General features: G+C 33.3%; 1 protein-coding gene across 3 annotated transcripts; it reads left to right on the plus strand.

Annotated features, from left to right (window-relative positions):
- The first annotated feature begins 2,165 nt into the window (after positions 1–2,165).
- On the plus strand, positions 2,166–21,239 carry LOC124931539 (histone-lysine N-methyltransferase ASHH2-like). 3 transcript variants are annotated; one of them, XM_047472026.1, is made up of 19 exons: positions 2,166–2,314; positions 3,248–4,437; positions 4,700–4,901; positions 6,962–7,125; positions 7,213–7,292; positions 9,563–9,694; positions 9,772–9,888; positions 10,276–10,368; positions 10,986–11,063; positions 15,521–15,577; positions 16,228–17,047; positions 17,142–17,197; positions 17,542–17,624; positions 17,739–17,821; positions 17,951–18,030; positions 18,362–18,441; positions 19,425–19,470; positions 20,289–20,964; positions 21,044–21,239. In XM_047472026.1, exons 2-18 carry the CDS (start codon positions 3,294–3,296, stop codon positions 20,946–20,948), a joined length of 3,975 nt encoding a protein of 1,324 aa, XP_047327982.1. In that variant the 5' UTR covers positions 2,166–2,314; positions 3,248–3,293; the 3' UTR covers positions 20,949–20,964; positions 21,044–21,239. The 3 variants fall into 3 exon arrangements, with proteins under 3 accessions (XP_047327982.1, XP_047327984.1, XP_047327985.1); XM_047472028.1 differs by having other exon boundaries at positions 20,289–20,951; XM_047472029.1 differs by having other exon boundaries at positions 4,712–4,901.
- Positions 21,240–21,951: the final 712 nt, after the last annotated feature.

Consider the following 21,951-nt stretch of genomic DNA (forward strand, 5'->3'; position numbering starts at 1 on the left):
GCTAAGTTTTTCTTAGGATTAGAAATCATACATAATGAGACAGGTATATATGTGAACCAAAGGAAGTACATTTTGGATCATATTTCTGATCTAGGTTTGATTACTTCTAAACCTGTAACAACTCCTATGATAAAAGGGTTAAAGCTTGATAATGATCCTATTAATGATGAATTATGTGATGTTAACCAATACAGAAGACTTGTTGGCAGATTATTATATTTAAATTTCACCCGACCCGACATTGCTTATTGTGTTCAACAACTAAGTCAATTTTTAAACAAACCTTTTAAATCTCATTTTGAGGCAGCTATACAAGTAGTCAAGTATTTGAAAGGAACACCATCTTTAGGAGTATTTTATTCATCAAATAATTGTGTTAAATTGTGTGCATATTCTGATAGTGATTGGGGATCTTGTTTAGATTCTAGAAAATCATTAACAGGGTATTGTATATTTGTTGGTAATTCACTTGTAGCTTGGAAAACAAAGAAACAGCAAACTGTTTCGCGTTCTTCAGCTGAAGCTGAATACCGTAGTTTAGCTGCAACAGTTTGTGAATTGCAATGGTTAACATATCTTCTTAATGATCTTAAGATTCAGGTTGATTTGCCGATTGCACTTCATTGTGATAACAAAGCAACCATACACATTACAGAAAATCCGGTGTTTCATGAAAGAACGAAACATATCGATATTGATTGCCATGTGGTTAGGAATAAATACAAGTCAGGTTTTATATCACTAATACATGTGCCTTCTAGTATGCAGGTTGCAGATATTTTCACCAAGACATTTGAAACAAATCAATTCTTAAATCTTAGACAGAAACTTCAACTACAAGATTTTCATCTTGAGGGGGGAGTGTAGAAGAAATAGTCATTATCATGTTAGTTAATTGTGTTAACTAATTGTATTATTTGTTAATAGAAGTTACAACAATATGTTGGTTAGTTAGTGTCAGTTATAAAGTTTATAACATATTTTGTACTTAAAATAGTTCAGATACCTCTTTAGCACAGTTGGGAGTTTTTTGTACCTATAATGGATTTGTGGCTATATAAATAGATAATAAAATCACAAATCCCTTACGGGTTTTTCTCTCAATATCTCTTGTTCTTATTCTCTAATCTCTCTCAATAACTGCTCATAGCTTTGCTAATTCTTGAAGTCTAGATATGTTTGAATTGCCCGTCTAGACAATACTTATACCAAAATGGTGATTATCTTTTTAGTGATAATGAGTTAAGTTGAGAATGAATTTAATTGAAAGACGAAATTAGTTTATTAGTCAAAATAAACTCTAATCTAAATATGAGAAACACAGTCTACTCAGAACATTAATCGATCGATTATTTTAAATTAATTATAAAGAGAAATCATATTTCGTCCATAGAATGATAATTATTCATACTTGAACTTAAACTCTTCATTTTGTACTACTTGAAAGTTGAAACAATCAAACTATTTCAACAAAAATAAATATACGAATAGTAATTTCTAACAAATAAATATAGAATGAGCAATGTCAAACAAAATGTATAGGAAGATAGTTAAAACTTAGTTAAATGTATTAAGAGAGTTATACCTATTATTCAAATATTATATATTAAGAATAAATGAAGACATAGATTATTATTTTTAGATTTCACTCTACTTGACTTAATATTAACCTGATGAAATTGTTAAATTGAGACTTTTTTTTTTTTTTGTTCACCTTAAAATTTGAAATCCTTTAAGTTGTCATAACGGTTTATAGAGGATTTTAATTACCTAATTTTAAAGAATATTTTTAAAATATTAAATTATTTAAAAAAATTGATTAAAATATTTTTAAATATAAAAAGTAAAATAATAGTAATTTTATTCTTTTAATAAAAGGAGTGATGGAAGAGATAATTTTTTATAAATATGAGAGAGAATTACGGAAAAATTGATAAAATATGAAGAGTGAGTTGAGAGAGAAATTTTATTCCCCTTTTCAACCAAATAATTCTTTTTTCCAAATTTTTCCAATCATTCCTCTTTTATAAATAGTTAGAAATAAAAAATTAAAAATAATTTTGTATTGATAATTAATATAAATCAAATTCCGAAATAACCCGAATTAAACATAACTAAAATCAAATATCAAATAGTCTAACCAAAGTCTCTTTCTAAAAAAAAATAATAAAAATGAATGTTTCTCTTTCTAGAAAAAATTCTTAAGTTTACACCCTGGAGCAGCAGTATTGAAGAATTTTAGATACATAGTTTTATTTGTCTATGTTCTTGCATTTTCGGCGCCTTTGAATTTCTTTCTCGTTTTCTTCACCAGGTTCGATCCCTATTCTGTTCTATTCTTATCATGATTCCCGTTGTGGAAAATTGTTGTTGTGGCGATATATTTATATATGCATGTTTGTAATGCGTCAGCATTGGCCTTGGATTTCTGAATTGGGGTTTTCAAGTTTGTTGAGCTTTTGGCAGGGACTCCGTTTTAGGGTTTCTGCGTTATCTTCCCAATCCCCTATCTCAAATCTTCCTTTGATTTGTTTTTCATTTTTTGTTTGAAGAAGTATTGTTCACGCGGCTTAATGTTTTCCATTGCGTTTATGTAGCTGCATTTGTCTTCTATTGCTTTAATTATGATTGTTTCCTGGTTCGGAGTTGTATCGTTTCTCAGGTGTTTCGTTTTGCTGGTAAACGAGGATGTCACTCACTATACCTTCCTTTGTTTTTGTTTTTTGTTTTTTGTTTCTGCTGGGTTGCCGCCAGAAGTGTAACCCCTTATTTCTTCTAGAGAGTTTCCTAATTGTTCTAGAACAACTAAGTTTATTTCTCCTGTTTATGTTTATAATGTGTCTCAATCCTCTTTTTCCATTTGGTGCATGAGTTGATTCCTGGAAGATAAAATATATTGATCTAAAGTAGGATTTGAGGTTTTGATTAGTTTGAGTAGTATCCATCTAAAGAATGATGTTTTTCCATTAAATTGGCCTTCAGTTATATGATTCCTCTTAAGAATCCATATGAATGTTCACAACTGTAATTCTAGATGCTGAAGTGATTGCCAAGCTCCATTCCTTTTTACATCTTAGTAATATTATGCCCATCTATTATAGTCTACTTGCCATGAATCCCATGTTATCATTCATCCAATTTGTGCCATTATATTTTCTGTCTTGCTTATTGGAACTGTGCTATCATATGGATTTGCTATAGAAAAATGCAATTAACTATGTTACTCTTCTTTTTGTTTTTTCTTCAGTTTCAGGAATTAGGCGATTTCATGAAAGAACTTTAGATGCTTTGGTATGATTACTGAGATTGCTCCCTTTGTTCAGTCGTTCACATATATGGATTCAAATAGTATTTTTGAGGAGTTAGCAGTTTCTTTGCAATCATGCGAACCATTTAGCGTAGCTGGGATTGACTGCACAATTGAACCTGATTTTGAGGACACTGGTTTTGTTGCTTCCTTGGAATCTATCAATATTGTTGAGCATTCCGTATTGAGAGGTGATGAAGAAAAAGACAATACTCCAGAAATCCCATGTTCAGATCCTAGAAAGAATGTTGGAATGAGTAAAGTAAACGAGAATGCACGACTGAATGATAAAGCAATGAGACGAGAGAGCAAAGCCATAAAGAAGGAGCCATTTTTTAATTCAATTTTTCTGAATGTTGCCAGAAGGAGGAGAACCTATATATGCAAACCAGAACGTTCTTCTAATTGGGGGTCATTAGACATTACACAACTCTTTGTTGATCCTGTTGATGTACATGAAAGTAAGCATACTAAAACTCAAATAGGGAAACATGTTGCAGGCAGCAGAAACAAGAAAAAAGAAGGTAAAAGTTCAAAAAGATCAGAACAATATAACAGTGCGTCTACTGGCCCTATTCGCCTTAAGGTTAGATTAGGTAATGAGCCAGACAGAAATTTCCTAGTTCAAAATGTAGAGGATAATGTTAAAATAAATCGTCCCATTTCGAAAATGCATGTTATGGTCCCTTCAGATCTGCATCTGCCAGAATTGGTTGGTAAAGATGGAAAGAGAGACGTTATGCTTCTTCAGGCAGATAATTGCAATACAGATGATAGGTTTCCTAGCCCAGAAATCATAAACAATGTTATTTTATTTGAGAATCAACACCAGAAGAGGGAGAATGGACAGGCTGATATATGTGGTAATCATGATGTGGGGTTTGAATCAACTGATTCAAATGTCCCCAAAGAATTACTTGTATATGCTAAGGGGCGTAAGAACTCCAAAAGTTCAAAATCTAGAATAGTTGGTGAAAACTTGCAGGAGGTTACTAATTCTTTGGATAAACAAAAAGGCAAAGCTTTTAGACCGAAAGGTAACAATGGAAAACCAGTTAATAAGAAGAAACCGAAAGAGGAAGGCGGTCATAGTCAAGATGTTTGCAAAATTGAAAATGATCAAGAAACAGGTAAATGGAAACATATCCAAAACTAGAAATGAATATTTGAGCAAGATTTTTTTTGATGTTATATTAGCTAATCAATCCTTTATAGAAAATGTTTGGAAACTAAATTTAGTTAGTGACATTCAAAAATGTATTTATGTTTCTGTATATCCAGATATAGAAACAAAGACCGTTTCCTAATGGGACCATATCTGTTTTTACTGGATCAAACCGTTACTTATTCTGTTTATTCTTGTCTACTTTTAAATAATTGATCTTGTATTAGTTGACGTTGAAGGGAACAAGTCAGATAATCTTCCACAAGTCAAAAGCAGAATTGGGAATTCAATGGAGGTTGAGAGCAAATCAAACATGACTTTGCAGTGTCCATCCCCCAGGATTGCTTGGGTGTGTTGTGATGATTGCTTAAAATGGAGGCGTATAGAATCTACTCTTGCAGACTCCATTGAAGAAACAGACTGCAGATGGTATGCTGCTATTTTCATGAAAACATTTACATTTGTACTGATAGAAAGTATGAAACTGCATGGAATGACTATGCAGAAGGATGCTGCCAACTTCACTTTCTTTCTCATCGTTGCTGTCATAAATACTCAATTGTGAATATAATCAAACTGACAATTCACATTATTAATCTCATACAGCTTAAGTCGCTAACTGCTGCTAGATCGAGATATATGTATATTTTATTCTGCCATTTAAAACTCACTGACATTTATTGTTGATCAAATCTGATGTCCATACATCAGACATAAACATGTATGGACTTTTCTAGTCCTTAGTGAAGTGGATGAATTATATATACATACTTGTATCACAAATTAATCTATTCCTAAAACATGTTTAGAGTTAGTTAATTATCTATAGTTTCAGAAAGAAATTAAAAATATCTTTTGAGTTGGTAGATTATGGTTCAAGATAGGATTCTAGTAGTCACTTGTCCAATAGGGCTTACTCTTGCATTTCAGATCAGACTTGATTATCTAATAGTGAAGTGCAGTGATTTGTCTTACGAAATCTCTCTTCTTCTCTTCTCCATTTTCATCAATTTCACATGATCTAGTGTACGCTGAATCACTATCACAATGCTTCAATCATAGATTCTAATTGTTTCTGTGTTTAACTTACTTGGTCTTATGAAGTGAGTGTTGTTTGAAAGAGACAAGGAAAGACGCTGAAGATGCATACTTTTTTTAATGTATTTGTTGTTGCTTTCAGTTTTCTTGGATTAGGAGATATATCATGTTGCTTACTATTATTACCATAAGAATCTGATATCCTATTATTTAGTGAAATCTTTCTCTATACAACTCAATTGTGTTCTTTGTCAGCTTCTGTCATATTCTTATTTCCTGTATTGTTAGTCTTGATTGAAGATTAACCGTTCTATTTCTTTATTTTTCACTCCTATCATTACTTTAATCAAAATATGGTTATCCTCATTACATAATAGAAAGTCTTCTTGTCATCTTTCTCCAACCAAATATTAAGACATACTTGGCATAACTCTTGCATACCAAATTGGAAATTTCAATTATTTTACCCAAAAGCCTTCAAAGGGATACTTCTGTCATCAAACTTGTATCCCATTATGGACATTGAATTTGCAAGGTTACTATAACCTTTTTATACCAAAAGTTGTATAATCAATCTTTATATTTGGAACCAAAAACTTTTTACAGCTACCTGTTTATTCTGGACAAACATAATAGTTAATTTATCAAATGAATGCATTTTTGTTTCAAGCTAAATGTAACTTGTCCTGTTACCGTGTCCGTGGAAATTCTGCAAATTAATATGGTCACGTGTGTATTACCAAGGTAGTCCAGTGGTAAGAGTCGGCTAAGAGATCAAAATATCACGGGTTCAATTCCATCTGAAAAGGCTTTGAGTTTAAGCGGGGGGCATGTTGGTGGGTTGTCATGCTAGTTCTCCTTCATTCAAAAAAAGAAAAATATGGTCATGTGTGTCCCACATTTTGCATGACTGCATAATCAATTAATTTAGACTACTATATGATTCAAATGTGGATGCCCAAATATTAGTGAATCTGATGGTTTCATTTGAGTGCAACTGCAGATTCTAAAAAACGGCCACAAGTGTGTTTATTGAGAAATCCATAGAAGTTTATATTGAAGATTTTAACTTGCATTTAAATATATGAACCTATATTGCTTTTCATGATATAAAAGTTAACATATAGATATTGCTTTAACCTACAGATGTAATTAGGTTGTAAGTGCACATTATGGAATTAGTTTTGAGTAACCATGACAAATCTTTGTTTATCTTGATAATTGAAGCACAATGAGATGGTTACGGTAAGTGACTTCGAGGAAGCCACATCTATTCCTCTTAATTTTGCCTTGTCTGACCTTTACTAATCCATTAGATAAAATAAAAAAGAAGTCCCATGTAATGGATGATGCATAGATACACATGTAATATTGATTTGGAAGTAACAGAAGGTTTATATTTCATTGATACTTGAAGATTTCTTATTTGTTACTTCTTTTTGACATTGAAGGACTTGCAAGGAGAGTATGGACAAAGACTATGCCGACTGCTCAGTACCCCAAGAGATGTCAAATGATGAAATTAACGAGGAGTTGGAAATATCAGATGTGTCTTGTGGGGAAGATCCTTCTAATGGTTATTATTCCAAGAAATCTGAACATAAACTATATACAGGTACTTCATTTTAAGGTTTTGTTATGTCTGTGTTTCGTATTGTGAATATTTCCCCTACATTTGATGCAACTCAAATCTTTCTTGTAGCTCCTCAACAAACAGCTTGGGCGCTTATCAAATCAAATATGTTTCTGCATCGCACCCGCAAATCTCAAACAATTGATGAGGTTATTGCTGTCCCGAGTCTGCATTTTGAATACCTTCTCATTTTTTCTAAGTGGATATGTTTGTTATATCAAAATTATGTGCTTAAAACTCATCTAATCATTTGTCATTATTGGCCTATCAAATTCAAAGACAAGGCAATATTTACCTTTCTATGGATATATAACTGGAAAATATTTGTCTGTAACATGGATGTGGTGGATCTCCTAAATTAGGAGCTCTAGGAAAGTCTCTTAATTCTTGTACATGGTCATCTTTTTATATTTGGAATGCTCTCTTTCAGTTAACATTTCCAGTTCTTCCTTGTTTGTTATACCTATGGAGGTTCATTTGGTGCATATATGTATGGTATGCTGTATAGTGTTGAGTAAACATTCCCTTGTTTACAACCAGGCTGTTGATTGCAAAATCAATGACTATGACAAATATTAATATATATATATATATATATATTTATCTCTTTTCAATTAGAAAATTCTCTTATAGATTCCCATTTGATTTTTTTAATGGAAAAGTTGGGCCTTTTGTTAATAAATGAACATCCGAGTGACACTTACAAAACTGAGTAAAAAGTGGGAAGAAACTCAACAAAGTGAGATCCCAAAAGAGGATCCGTAATTAGTATCTTCCATTTGATATTGGTGGCTATTATAGGATCCTTAGTTAGTATAAATTCTCATATATGGTAACTCACTTAAAAATGTAACTAGTGTTACAAGAATATTTGAAGGCGTATCGTAAGAATGTAGCCTTGTGATTATTAGATGGAAGGACCATTATAATAAGACGGTAAGGGGTAGTTATAGGGAGCTAAGTATAAAGATGAGTAGTTACAGTTTGTAGGGATGTAAATGAATTACTAGAGTTGTCTAGTCTCTTTCCTCATCTCTTGTTTTCTTAGGTCTCCCCTTCTTCTATAGGTCTCATCTTCTTCTGAGAGTGTATAGTCGGTATATCATTAAAATACTTGATATAGTGGTATCAGAGCATGATCTTCGCACATATTCCTTGCATTTGTTGGAGAGCAATTACCACCATTTTGTGAAGATCAAGGGAGGTCAAGGAAGAAGATGGATTCAAAAACAAATTTGTTCACATCTTATATAAAAAACTAGGTGCAACAACTATATCATTCAATGATTTAACAGTCGCAGCTCCTTGATAGATGTATAAGACACTCTCAGCCGAGAACTGAACGTAACCTTAAGAAGAAAAGGTAAAGTGACAGAATCATCTTCTCTGAAGCACCTTAACACTCTGTTTAATAAGGAAAAAATTATATAATTCCAACTATAAAGCAGTTAATGGAACCTTCAAATGAGCCACTGAAGTTAATGAAAAATGTTGAGAAGTTCTAATTAAGAAATGGAGAAAGCAGAGCTACTTAAGCTACTGCCAATGTCTTCTAAGAAAGAAGAAGACAAATTCGGAAGTCTGCAAGAAGACAAAGCAGAACTTGAAGAAAAAGTTAAAATGTAAAGGTGCAAATTCCATAGGGAGAAATGAACAGCTACAACTAGGACAGTATTAATCTGAACTTATAACTACTTTCTTGTTTAAGCATTGATCAATTTTGGAATGAGAAAGGTGTTAGTGAAAATGATAGTATGTACTGGTTATTCCATTGTTGGTCTTTTCACATCTTTGGGTCAAAAAAGTTCCGATTTTCAGCTTCTCTTATAGGTGATAGAAGTTAAGGGGAAGGCTTTTTTACAAGAATAAACGAAGGCATATTGTAAGAATGTAGTCTTTTGAGTAGTAGATAGAAGGGAAGTTATAATAAGGCAGTTAGGGGGAGTTATAGGGAGCTAAGTATCTGAGTAGTTTCAGTTTGTAGGGGTTTAAATGAATTAGTAGAGTTTTCTAGTCTCTTTACTCTCGTTCTATGAGGTATCCCTTCCTTCTCTAGGTCTCATCTTCTTCTGAGTGTATAGTCGCTATATCAATAAAATACTTGTTACAACTAGCCACGTGTTTAACTGATTAGACTTGAAAAGGGAATAATGATCAAATACTAGCCATGGTGGATCATCTATTCCAACCTATCTTGTATTAAAGGTATCCATTATACAATGAATTATTTAATCCCACTAAACCGTCATCTCCAATCTTATTCTAGAACAATAGATATGGGGGATCAAGTATTGCTAATCTAGTCCAAAATTACGTACTGCTAAAAACTTTTGACTATAGAGATTACCTACTTTGTGCTAATGTGGTTAATATTTCTTGGAGATACTCTCATGAATTGATGTGTTATTACTGTATCCAGATAATGGTTTGCCACTGTAAACCATCTCGTGATGGAAAAAGGGGTTGTGGTGATGGCTGCTTGAATCGAATGCTTAACATTGAATGTGTACAAGGGACTTGCCCTTGTGAGGAGCTTTGTTCGAATCAGCTGGTATTTGACTTATTACATTAAGAAATATTTATCTGTGTTTACTAGACATGAGTATCTAGCTCTTTTTTTTATTACAGTTCCAGAAACGGAATTATGCCAAATTAAATTGGTTTCGTTGTGGGAAGAAAGGCTATGGGCTCCAGGTGGTTGAGGACATTCGTGAAGGACAATTTCTTATTGAATATGTTGGGGAGGTTAGTTAGTATTTTATTGTTTTGGACTTTTGGTGATGTTTTCTATGCATTGGAAATTTATAAGGTGGAGTTTACTATGCCTCGAATAAATGCTGCTAAGCATGATAAATTTACAAGTTTTCAAGATGCTGCCTAAAGTACTGCTATATGTATTAGTCTTATGCAGTGCTCTTGTTTTTAGTAATGTTTGGAAGAAAAATACAATGTCTCAACTGTTCCAATAACTATAGTATTCATAGTTATTACCCTCATTGTCTTTTATTTCCTTGAGCAATTGCTGCTCAAACTCTCATGATAAAGAACTTTCTATTTTCTATAGAGTAATTACATTGTGTAGTGTTATTTTATGCAGTAACTGATGAACATTGACGTGCTTTTTTACTCTAGGTGCTTGATATGCATGCTCATGAAGCACGGCAAAGAGAATATGCTGCCAACGGACATAAACACTTTTACTTCATGACCTTGAATGGCAGTGAGGTTTGTGCTTCTGTACTGCTTTGGCATTAATCTAATAGACTGAAATATGTTTTTCGGCGATGCTTCTTGTAATAAGAAAGTGTTCTATATGTGAGCTTTGTAATTGATTTTGGTTCTTCAATGTTGTATAGTTCTAGTTTAAAGGTTTTGATTCTACAATCTCTTAAGGTGTGATGAGTTTAGCCAATGTTGCTTGGGACCGTTTTTGTTTGCTGTGAATTTTGTTTGATCAGGCTTCCTGTAATGTGCTTGTTTGTGCTGCAGATAGAGATTGAATTTTTGAAATTGAGTTTTGTGCTAAAATAGAGTTAAACTTGAAGTTATCTGATTCATTGATTTTGTGTGTCTAGTTTCTGAAGGAATTCTATTAGCATATAGTATTAGCATGAGGACTGGAGATTTGAACCATTTTTGTTTCATTTGAACCTGCATATTCACATATTGCTTTCACATTCTCAGAGAAAAATTACACACATATTTAAATGGGATGGACAGAGTTTTTTATTTTTGTAGTTCAAGTATTGTATTGTAGCCCAATTGTTTATGCTTTTATTTATAATGTAATATTCTGGTAATGTTTGTTGTAGAAGGTTTATTATTATTATTTTCTTTTGCAGGTTATAGATGCATGTGCTAAAGGGAATTTGGGCCGTTTCATAAACCATAGCTGTGAGCCAAATTGCCGAACCGAAAAGGTGATGCATGCTTCTTGCATGATTCTGTCTTCTTTTTTTGTACCTTGGAGTTTTTACCACATGTATTCTTTATAATGTAATTGACCATGAACGCGAGATGGATTATTTTGCTCCATTTTCTTAGGTGTTTTTTTAATGACAATCATCTACTGCCTTCCATTTATACTTCCCCCCACCCCCCCACTCTCACCACAATACACAAATTACACACAGTAATCCCCTTTTTTCTCTTTTTCTCGTGAAAGAGAAATGCAATCTAGGGGGAGGGGCAATAATCACATAAATGCTATTGTATTTTGATGTCTTCATTACTTTCAAGATTTTTAGTGATTGGTTCACTAACAGATGCTTGATGAATTAGCATGCATTCATTTAGAGTTTTTCTTTAAAAGTCCTAGAAAAGGAGAAATGGGAGCAGAAGTTGGATGCATTGAACTAGTTGGATGTGTAGACATGCTTGGTGAACTAAAATGCATCTATTAAGACATTTTCTTCATAAGGCCAAGGAAAAGTAGAAATGTGTACGTTCTTCAAGGTTTTTCTTTTTCTGAAAAAGGTCAACTTTTCATTTCAAAAGAAAAACAAGGAACCAAGTAGTGTTCAAGATTTACAAAAAGGGGTGGCGAAAAACAAAATCAGAAAAAGTTACCTCTTTTCCTAATTGATGCTAAGGCACGAAGCAGGAATCCATTGATTCTTTCATAGCCATAACTTTTCTCCTCTAAAGTTCTTTTGTTCCTTTCCTTCCGGATCTTCCACCTCTCCTTTCCATCCAGCTCTTCCACCTCATGATGAGAGGGATGGACTTTCAATTGTCAATGATGGTTCCCATTCAATCCATTGTTCCCAAAAGCCGGAAACTTTGAATGGCATGACCCGATAAAACTTGAGAATATTCTGCTGAAGGAGGGTCCACGTGTCCCTAACAAGGTTGCAATGGAGGAGAATATGGTTAATGGTCTCCTCGCTCTTCGTGCAGAGGCAACACCTGCTAGCCAAGTTGAATCCCTTTCTTTTGAGCTTCACTGTTGTCAAGATTACCCAATGAATTGCCTCCCAGGCGAAGGCGAAGTCTGAAATCCTATAGGAATTTTAGCTTTCCACTTCCAATGGGCCGTGATGGCACCTCTTGAAAGGTCGAATTGTAGATGATATGAATCTTGAAATCTGGGGAGCCTATAAGATTGAATTTGTTGCTAGAATTAGTATGGATCGAGACTTGTGAGAGAGTCTTCACAAAGGTGGCAAGTCTACCCTCCTCTGTTTGAGTGAGGCAGAGAAGGAAATTGATCCTCTATTCAACGAGGTTGGAGATGAGTCCCCAAGTCGGACATCCAATTGCTTCGATTTAAAGTTGAACACCTTATATATCAAATTTTCCAAGGTAAAGGGCTTCTAACCAATTCGAAACAAAATTAAATAGAAACATAGTTCCAAGAAACCTAATGATCATATTCTTCCCCAATTTGAGTTTGACTCACATCTCAAATGAAATATGACATATTCAAAGAAATTTTGACTACTAGTCGAAATAATTGGTAGGTTTCGAACATCTATAGTGACTGAACCATAACAGTTCGCCACTCTAACATCCTTCTTACTTGAGATGTCGAAAAGGTCTCGAAAGGAGTTATCTCATCAGGGTCCCACATATCTTTTCAAAAGTCGATTTTTCATTTCCCATGGTGAAGGAGAAAAGGGGATGAATAATCACCCACTTTTAGTGATACGACCCAGAGGCTTTTTCCTTGGTAGGACCTCCCCAAAAGGGGCATCCATTCGTTATCACGGAATCCGTATTTGGCGATGATAGTGTTCTTCCAAAGGCTTTCGCTATCATTGAGAAATCTTGTTATTTGTGAGAAATATGGGAAGAGTTGAAAAGACACATTCTAGATATGGATCATTTAAGGGAACAATTTATAAATTTCATATACATGCCATTAATTTACTTAAAGTTTCTAGATTTGCTCACTATCATATGAATTATAGAAAAGAGAAGCAAAACATTTATAGACTCGAACTCATGACCTTGCGGGCATGAGTTCTTATATCAATGAGCTAAATTAGTCTTCATAATTAAAAGGATTTCCTTATTTAAACAAGGACTTATATCGAAGATATGCAAACACACATTTTAGATATGGTGCATTTAAGGAAGCAATAGATAAATATCTTCTTATGCCATTAAATATGAGTTTTTTAGATTTACTCATTATCATATGAATTGTAGAAAAAGGCAAGCAATATGTACTGCTCTTATCAATATTGTCTTGCCACATGATCCAAATTTGAAAAAATATTTTAGTTCACCATTAGTTGTGCTTATATTTTAACACTCCATTCTTTAATAGGCAGATCAATTTCTGTACTAGCTTTTATTTTAGGTATAGATGTATAAATGAGCAAATGCAGACTTTTTTTTTTATCAACAACACTTCCAGTTTCTTGGCAACTCTTTTAATTTCATATGGAATAGAGATGCGAAACATCAGTTGAGCTTAAATACCCTATGTTGGATGATCAATTTCTCAGTACTAGCTTTTATTTTAGGTATAGATGTATATATGAGCAAATGCAGACCTTTTCTTTATCGACAACACTTCCAGTTTCTTGGCAACTCTTTTAATTTCATATGGAATAGACATGCAAAACGTCAGGGGGGCTTAAATACCCTATGTTGGATGATTATGATTAAAGATCATCCAAACTGGGTAACTCTTCCAAGGGTCCCATTTTGTTGGTAACAAGGGTTAGATGAGTCGGGACCAGTCGGGGCTGCTACATTAATGCCAATTCGGAACAGTGCCACGCCATAATTTAAAGATAGAAAATATTATTACTAGAAGATAATTACTATTAGCGCATATACATATTCAATTAACATTATAGTTTGATTTAAAAGTAGTAATATGACTTAGTATTTGATTTCTATTAGGATTATGCTGGCATATTTCCTTCATGAGATTATGCTGAATTAATTTGAAGGGAAAGTCTAATATCTTAATCTCTATTTCTCTCAGTCTCACCTCTTTTATCTTGATTTTCTCTACTTCTCTAAGCCCTACATGTGGGCTCATATGTTTCTTTTGCTCTGTGAAAAGAGAACAAAAGAAAGAAAAAAAGAAGTGCTATTTTATTCTTGGATCCTGTAATGATACAATAAGTTGAACTAAAATTGAGATTAATACAAAGACAACCACTGGAAATTTGGAGATGCGTTAAACTGAATCAAAACATAATGAAGATGAACCAAACGTTAATATGGAAGAAACTTGAAAATGTTTAGAGATATTATCCATGTGGAGCTTAAAGCTAGTCAACATTTGATGTTCCACGTCATTGACCAATAATATCTCAGACAATGACTCCCAATCATTGTCCTAATTTCAAAGAAGCTACTATGTCATCTTGAGGAGATGAATAATATTATAATATTCATTCTATTTGGACACATTCAGACAATATCTTCATTACACTTGAGACACCAATTCAAGAATCACCTTTTATCTTTTGTGCTACTCTACCAACTAACTAGCGGTACTTTTGATTTATTTTCTAAAATTAATCATAAATATTTTTTCATATCTAATATACTGTTTAAAAAACAATCAAGGTTAAGGACCTCCTCCCTTTCAATACCTCACTTCTTTGTAAAAGGTGGTGGCTGTTTCATAAGGAAGGTGCTAGTCTTTGGGCCAAAGCAATCACCGCAAAGTATGGCCTCCGCATTTCAGAATGAATGCCTCTCTCCGGTAGAGCGTATTTGGGAACTGGTTTATGGGGGCGGATCGCTAAATCTTGGGAGACTCCACTCCCTTCTTTTGTTCACAGTTGGCAGCGGTTAACTTGTAGCTTTCAGAAGGATGTTATAATACCCCGATTTCCACATATTCATCAATGATCAAAATGGTTTTAAGATAATTTTTTCTCACAGATTATCTCTCTGGTTGGCTCCCCCAGTTTCCAGACTTGCTTTATCTACAAATTGACGTTACGTAGAAACCCTTTGAGGTTTCCTCTTCCAAGATCTCGGTCTTGGCTTAAATTTTAAAAAAAAAAAACAATTGTTCAAAAAATAATACTAGGTTTGAAAGAAAAATATTGAAATACCATGTTATAAAATATCTACATTATTAGATTTTATGGAGAAAACAAATAGAATTTGACATTGTTAAAAGGGAGTGGGAGAAATAGTCTTTCTTGTCAAGTTCCATGGATGATTTGAGCCTTTGTGCCTAATTTGTTGGGTTTGAGCTTTTTCCTTGATTTTCACCCTAGTTCTTGATTTGATGAAACTTTGTTATTTTTATGACAATGTATGTACCTAGACTTAACTTTTTCCATAATTATATTTTCAAGAGAATTTATTCTTTCATGCTGCTCCATTTATGTGTTTTGCTTGGATATTATTGTTAGATAGGTTATTGACCCAATCTATGCATTTTTTGACGCAGTGGATGGTGAATGGAGAAGTTTGTATTGGACTTTTTGCTGTTCGTGATATTAACAAGGTATATTTTACCCTTAGCCATTGTTAAAAGTATTCAGATACCAAAGCACAGTTCAGTTCACTTTCATATATTCTTGGAAAACATTTTTTTATAGTAAATATCTAATTCTTAATTTGATTTCTTTTATTGAAAATTTAAAGCTTGTATTAATAAATGCGGTTATTGTTACTTTGTACAAGCTACAATTGAAAAGGAAAGAATAAGGTAAAAAGAAGCGAATGGGGAGGGAAGGGAGTGACCTGCACGCTATGTCATATAGCTTTTAAGGATGGAAGCTATGAAAATTGAATTACTAATGAAGAAAAACTAAAGTAATCTTTAATTTTGCATTTATTTATTTGCTTAGAAATTTCCATCATATATAAACTTAAAAGAAGCCGGGGGTTATCCTTAACAATTTTTGCATTTATTTATTCATGAAAAGATTTTAATGGTTTTGCTGAACAATTGTTTCTTTTTTACTTGAATTTCGACTAGATGACAGTTGGTTGGTGTGATACTCTCTACTTTTGGGTCCTTTCCAGCCTTACTAATTTGCATATGGCCTGCTCGACATATATTATATATATGACTTGATTCATCTATGGCCCTTTTTGTTGGTTGGTTATGCTATAGCATATATTCCAAGTTCTTGTTTGTGATTGTCTCAGGGTGAAGAGGTCACATTTGATTATAATTATGTCAGAGTATTTGGTGCTGCTGCAAAAAAATGTGTGTGTGGGTCATCTCTGTGTCGAGGATATATAGGTGGTGATCGATCAAATGACGAATTGATTGTTCAAGATGATTCAGATGAGGAATATCCTGAACCCCTAATGGTGTATAAAGAAGATGATATTGATGATGATTTGAGAAATTTACTATCTATAAACTATTCCTTTGATGATGTTGAAACTCATGCTATAAACATCAAACCAGAAGTGGATTCTGTCAGGCCCAACAATCTTCTTGAAGAGATAGTAATCTCAGGACCAAGAAATCTGAAGACATTGTCGGAAGACAAGGATGAATCTTTGGAGGTTGTAGGAAAAGCACATACTTCAAATACATCTGTACAGTTATCATCTGAGAATTCAGTGGAGAAATTCTCAGAGTCTGCTGAATTGTCTGAACTTTTGCCTCAGATAGACAAATCTCAAACTATCACAAAAAATACTCAGCAAGATTTATCAGGACAAAGATTGAGCAATCATCCTGTCCATATCCAAAATTCAGACACTTCTTCATTGACTGTTAAAGGTGAATCATTTTCTGAAGCAAGGGATATTGTGAAGAAATGCAAAGCTGATGTAGCTTTGAATTTGCAAGCCAAAACAAAAACTTCACGTCCATGTTCTGCTGTCAAGAAGGAGAAGGTTAAGGCTAGCAGGAATCTTGACAAACCCCATATGGTGGACAACAAGTCTCATGTTCCACCATTTAAAACAAACAAAATGATGACAAATTCTTCAAATAGCCGATTTGAAGCGGGTAATGCCTTCCGTAGTTTTTCCTCCTCCCTGATAATAATATTTTGTTTATATGTTTTTGATGCAGTTTCTTTATGTCTTTTTAACACTTGTAGTTGAGGAGAAACTCAATGAGTTGCTGGACTCAGAAGGGGGAATAAGCAAAAGAAATGTAAGCATTGCTAATCCTCTTAAATCAAATCTTTTTTTCTGGTAGAGAACTGAACATTATACACATATCACTCAATACAACTGACTTTTTTCTTTAGTTGTGTTGTTGGTTTCAGCTTGCATTAGTGCATTAAGTTTCTGATATTTGAAATGAATTGAAGAGTTGGCTCTTCTAGCATCTCTTGAAGCATTTTCTTCTTCTTCTTCTTCTGATTTTAACACATTTATATGATGTTACTATCTGCCTTTTCATGCTATAGCTGACATTCATCTTTTCATAAATTGATAACCTTCTTTATTTGTAGTGCAACTAAGCTACATATTTATATTCGTCTTATTTTTCAGGATTCCACCAAGGGCTACTTGAAGCTTCTTCTGTTGACTGCTGCTTCTGGTTATTGTGGCAGTGGTGAAGCCACCATTCAGAGGTTATTTCTATCTATCTTGCCTGAAATTATAAAAAAAAAAAGGCCCTGAGCAAAGAAAAATTAATTTCTGCTCCAAACCTATTTCATATCCTTGTAATTTAATTTCAATTTCAGCAATCGAGACCTGTCCATGATACTTGATGCCCTGCTGAAAACAAAGTCGCGAATGGTTTTGGTTGATATTATTAATAAGAATGGTAGATCTTGTTTTCTCTCCCCTTCTTTATTTACATTATGTTGAAGGAAATATTTTCAAATTATAATGGATCAAGTAGTTGGTCCTAATTGTTCAATTTGATTGAAGATATATCCTCTTTGTTATTTAGGTCTGCAGATGCTTCACAACATAATGAAAAAGTACAGAAGGGAATTCAACAAGACACCAATTCTCCGGAAGCTTCTAAAGGTATCTTTTCTTGGTATGCCTGTGTTTTATGGTTTCATGTCTTTGCTGATATTTTGTGACAATTATGTAAAAGGTTAGTCTAGGAAAAGCATTACTTGGGGTACAGATAAAGCTCTTAGAGAGATTCTTTTTGTTTGGCTTGAAAGCTCATCTAATTTTGGATAAACCTGCATGATTTTCTTTAGGTCCAATTTGGTTTTTGTGCTCTATCCTGCCAACCACTTTTAAATGTGTTTTTATCTTGCCAGCAATCTATTCAGTTCTGGTTGATATATGGTAAGATCTGTTATGACAAGTCTATAGTAGATAAGAATGCTGCTTTACCATGCAGGTTTTGGAATATCTTGCCATAAGGGAGATACTTGGTTTGGAACAAATTAATGGAGGTCCACCTTGTCCTGGAGTAGAGAGGTTAGAATTACTTTCATATGTTTGGAATAAGGATTGTTGCATGTACATGTCTTAATATTTGCCTCCAATATGAAAAGCAACTATTTTCATTGCCTCAAATATATGGGCCATTGTGATCTAGACTCTAATACCAAGTTTCTATTTAGACAAGTTGCACATCTACTTCTATACTTTTGCTCAATAACACTGCTTGTGATGTGTGCAAGAAGACAGTTTCTTTTTGCTTCATTCCTTTAGAGCACGCCCATACATGTTTATGTATATTGTTTTTTTAGAAGCTGAGACTTTTTTATTGATCCATGATAAACATGGACAATACTCTTACCATGGAAAAAATACAAAAAAAAAACATTACAATCCAAGGCATGGCAACATTTGTCATTTCATTTTTGGATCTCAGGGCTTTTTTCGCTTGTTGGTTAAGCTTTCAATCTTTTGCCACCTAATCTCCCAACATGCTCAATAAATGAGAGCCATCCAGGGACTTCCCGGCTGGAGGAAATGGGATTCGAACCAATGATACAATCTTCTTGTATGTCGATTTAGCAAACAAATGCCTTAAGCCTCTCAGCCATACCTCTTGTTGATCGGAATTACATTTTCAACAACCATGAAACTTATGCCTGTAGGAGTATAACTTAAATAAGTTTTTTAAGGCTAAAAGATTGACTACTACTTTATGGCTTTCTACTTGATTAGTATACACAATGAGAGGTGATGATTGATTACTTTTCCATTGATAAAGTGTATTGCTTCCATTGCAAGTGTTGCTTCATCTTATCTTTCTCCTTCCCTTAATCTTATCTTTCTCTTTCATTGGAGAACAATAGTATCCATTTTCCCCACAATTTGGATTCAGGATGTTTTGTGTATCTAGAGAGCACTTAGCATCAAGTTATTAATCAAATGATATTTTATATACAAAAGCCAAGTGTTTCCAAATGAAATTATATCTAATCCTCAACTTTTGTCCGTCTGTGCAGCTTTAGGGTGTCAATGTTGTCATTGACAGAGCATGCTGACAAGCAGGTATACTTTCTATCATGCATTTAATTCGTGTTAAATAGGTTCATAAATTTTCTTTATTTTCACATGATTGCGTAACATATATTTAACTTTTAATACAGTTCATGTTTAAACTATTTTCTTAGATATTTTGACTCTTTAGTACGTTAAGAATAATAAGAAAGTTATGGAACAACAAGTGGTGGGGTTTAATATTCACCTCTCTTGTAACATTTGATCAGAGAATAGTTTGTTATTGACATATGTAAGAGTTTTCTCAAATCAAAACACTCATCCAAGGTTTTTCTCAAGTGATAACGAGTCCTGAACTTGAGAAGTTGAAGTTTCAAGTTCGATTATTATTCAAAATACCTTGAGTAGGGGTCATGTAACCGATCAAAGGTTTATAATTGAAAAGAGATAAAAACAATAATATAGATGAGATTGGAATAGCCTAAAGTTGAGAACAAGATATAATGGATGAGATTGGAATAGCCTAAACTAGAGATGAGAAACAATCTTGTATTTCAACATATAATATCTGATAAATTTATCCTAGCTACTTACTTCCTCTATTTATATTAGAACTAATAATATGTATTAACTAAAGTATCCTATTAATGGACTAAGTTTGGCTCATGAGATCAGGTCCATCATGGCCTATATCCATTACAAGTCATGGCGGTGTAATGTTGTGATAGTCTCCATGGAAAAATCCCAGGTCTAAAAGCAAAACAAAAAACAAAAAAAAATCTCAAATCATGACAAAAATTAGATATGTTTTTGTTTGTCATTGCATTGTTGTAATTGACAGCTGATAATCAGCTAAATAAAACATGCAGGTCCATCAGATTGCACGAAACTTTCGAGATAAGTGGATCCAGAAGTCTATCAGGAAAATCAGTTCCATGAACAACCATCATCGGGGTAGCAACAACTGCAACAAATATCTGCGTAGGTCTGGATGGGACGTGAGAACTCCTCCTGAAGTGCCACCAGATAATAATAACAAGAAGAAGGTCCCCACAGTACCTTCTTCTTCTTCTACAGTTGGTGTATCTTGTAGCAGTAGCACTTGTCCTCCTCCAAGTGGGACCACAAGAATTCGCAAGCGTAAAAGTCGATGGGACGAGCGAGGTGATATTGAAGATCCTTCTCCTCAAACTCCACAAAATCCATCTGCCGCAGTCAATATGGATCTTGATACTCTTCATCCCGGCTTCTCTTCTCCTTTTGTCAGGGCATACCCGAAAGGAAAATTCAATTCTCGTATTCCTGTCTCTTATGGGATTCCTTTACCCATTGTACAACAGTTTGGCTACCATCAAACCCAAACTGAAAGACCCAGTAGTTGGATTATTGCTCCGGGCATTCCTTTCCATTCTTTCCCACCTTTACCGCCCCTTTGTCCATCGAACATGAGAGATCATCATCCTCTCTGCACAATTTCTCAGCCTCATCAACAACCTCCAATAGCATTAAAAACTCAGGGGAACTCTTAATTAGTGAGAACTTAAGTTATGATAACATTTGAACCATAAAAGACACTGCAAAGAGTTTTGAGAGAAATAAACTGAAATTGGCTTTTTTTTTGCAGGGAATGGGTGAAAGAAACTTGACAAGGGAGGGAGTTAACTCCCAACCAATATAAGAACCAATATGAAAGCATTTGAAATACCTTTTTCTTATTTTCTTTTTCTGAAAAATTATAAGATTACCTATTGGATTATTGAATGTATATTTGACATGTTTTTATTTGTTTGCTTCTCCCTATATGTACTATATGTACATTTCCAATTCTTTGTTAAATTTTAACTCCATTTCTGCTAACCGTGTTTAAAGCTTGAACTTGTAGTGATGATCTTTATTAAGCTGTGATTTTGTGCTTTTCATATTAATAGGAAGAAAACCACTCTCAGACCTTGTTTACAAGCTTTTGTGTGATCTTGAAAAAGAGAAATCTAATCTATGTAATTAGTCATGCCTTGAGAATTAATTTAATTTCCTTTTTCACTTTCTGGAACTCTTTTATTAACAATGAGATTGCTAAATTATGATTGAATATTTAGAAGTGAGATTGTTAAATTATTATGGACAAGAGTACTTCCTATATAAATATTAGGAGCTATTAACAAAGGTAATTTAAACTATAATATATTTGGAAGATTGGAATTTCTGAATTTCAATTTTATGAGAATTGAAATTAAATTTTAATTTTGATTAAATTTTAATTCTTACAATTGAAAAAAAAAATATATAATAAAAATAAATTTAATATATTTTATTAAAATATTGATTTGACACATGAATAATTTTAATAATTTATTAAGAGATTTTTATTTTTATTTTATTTTTATTAAAAAGAAATTAATTTAATCTATTAATTTTGTAAATTCAAAAATAAAATATACATTCTAATTATCTAAATTTAAAAATAAAATATCGATTCAACATATTAATTTAAAAAAAAAAAAAATATATATATATATATATATATATATATAT

Source organism: Impatiens glandulifera, chromosome 3 (assembly GCF_907164915.1).
Source record: "Impatiens glandulifera chromosome 3, dImpGla2.1, whole genome shotgun sequence".
Taxonomy (NCBI): Eukaryota; Viridiplantae; Streptophyta; class Magnoliopsida; order Ericales; family Balsaminaceae; genus Impatiens; species Impatiens glandulifera.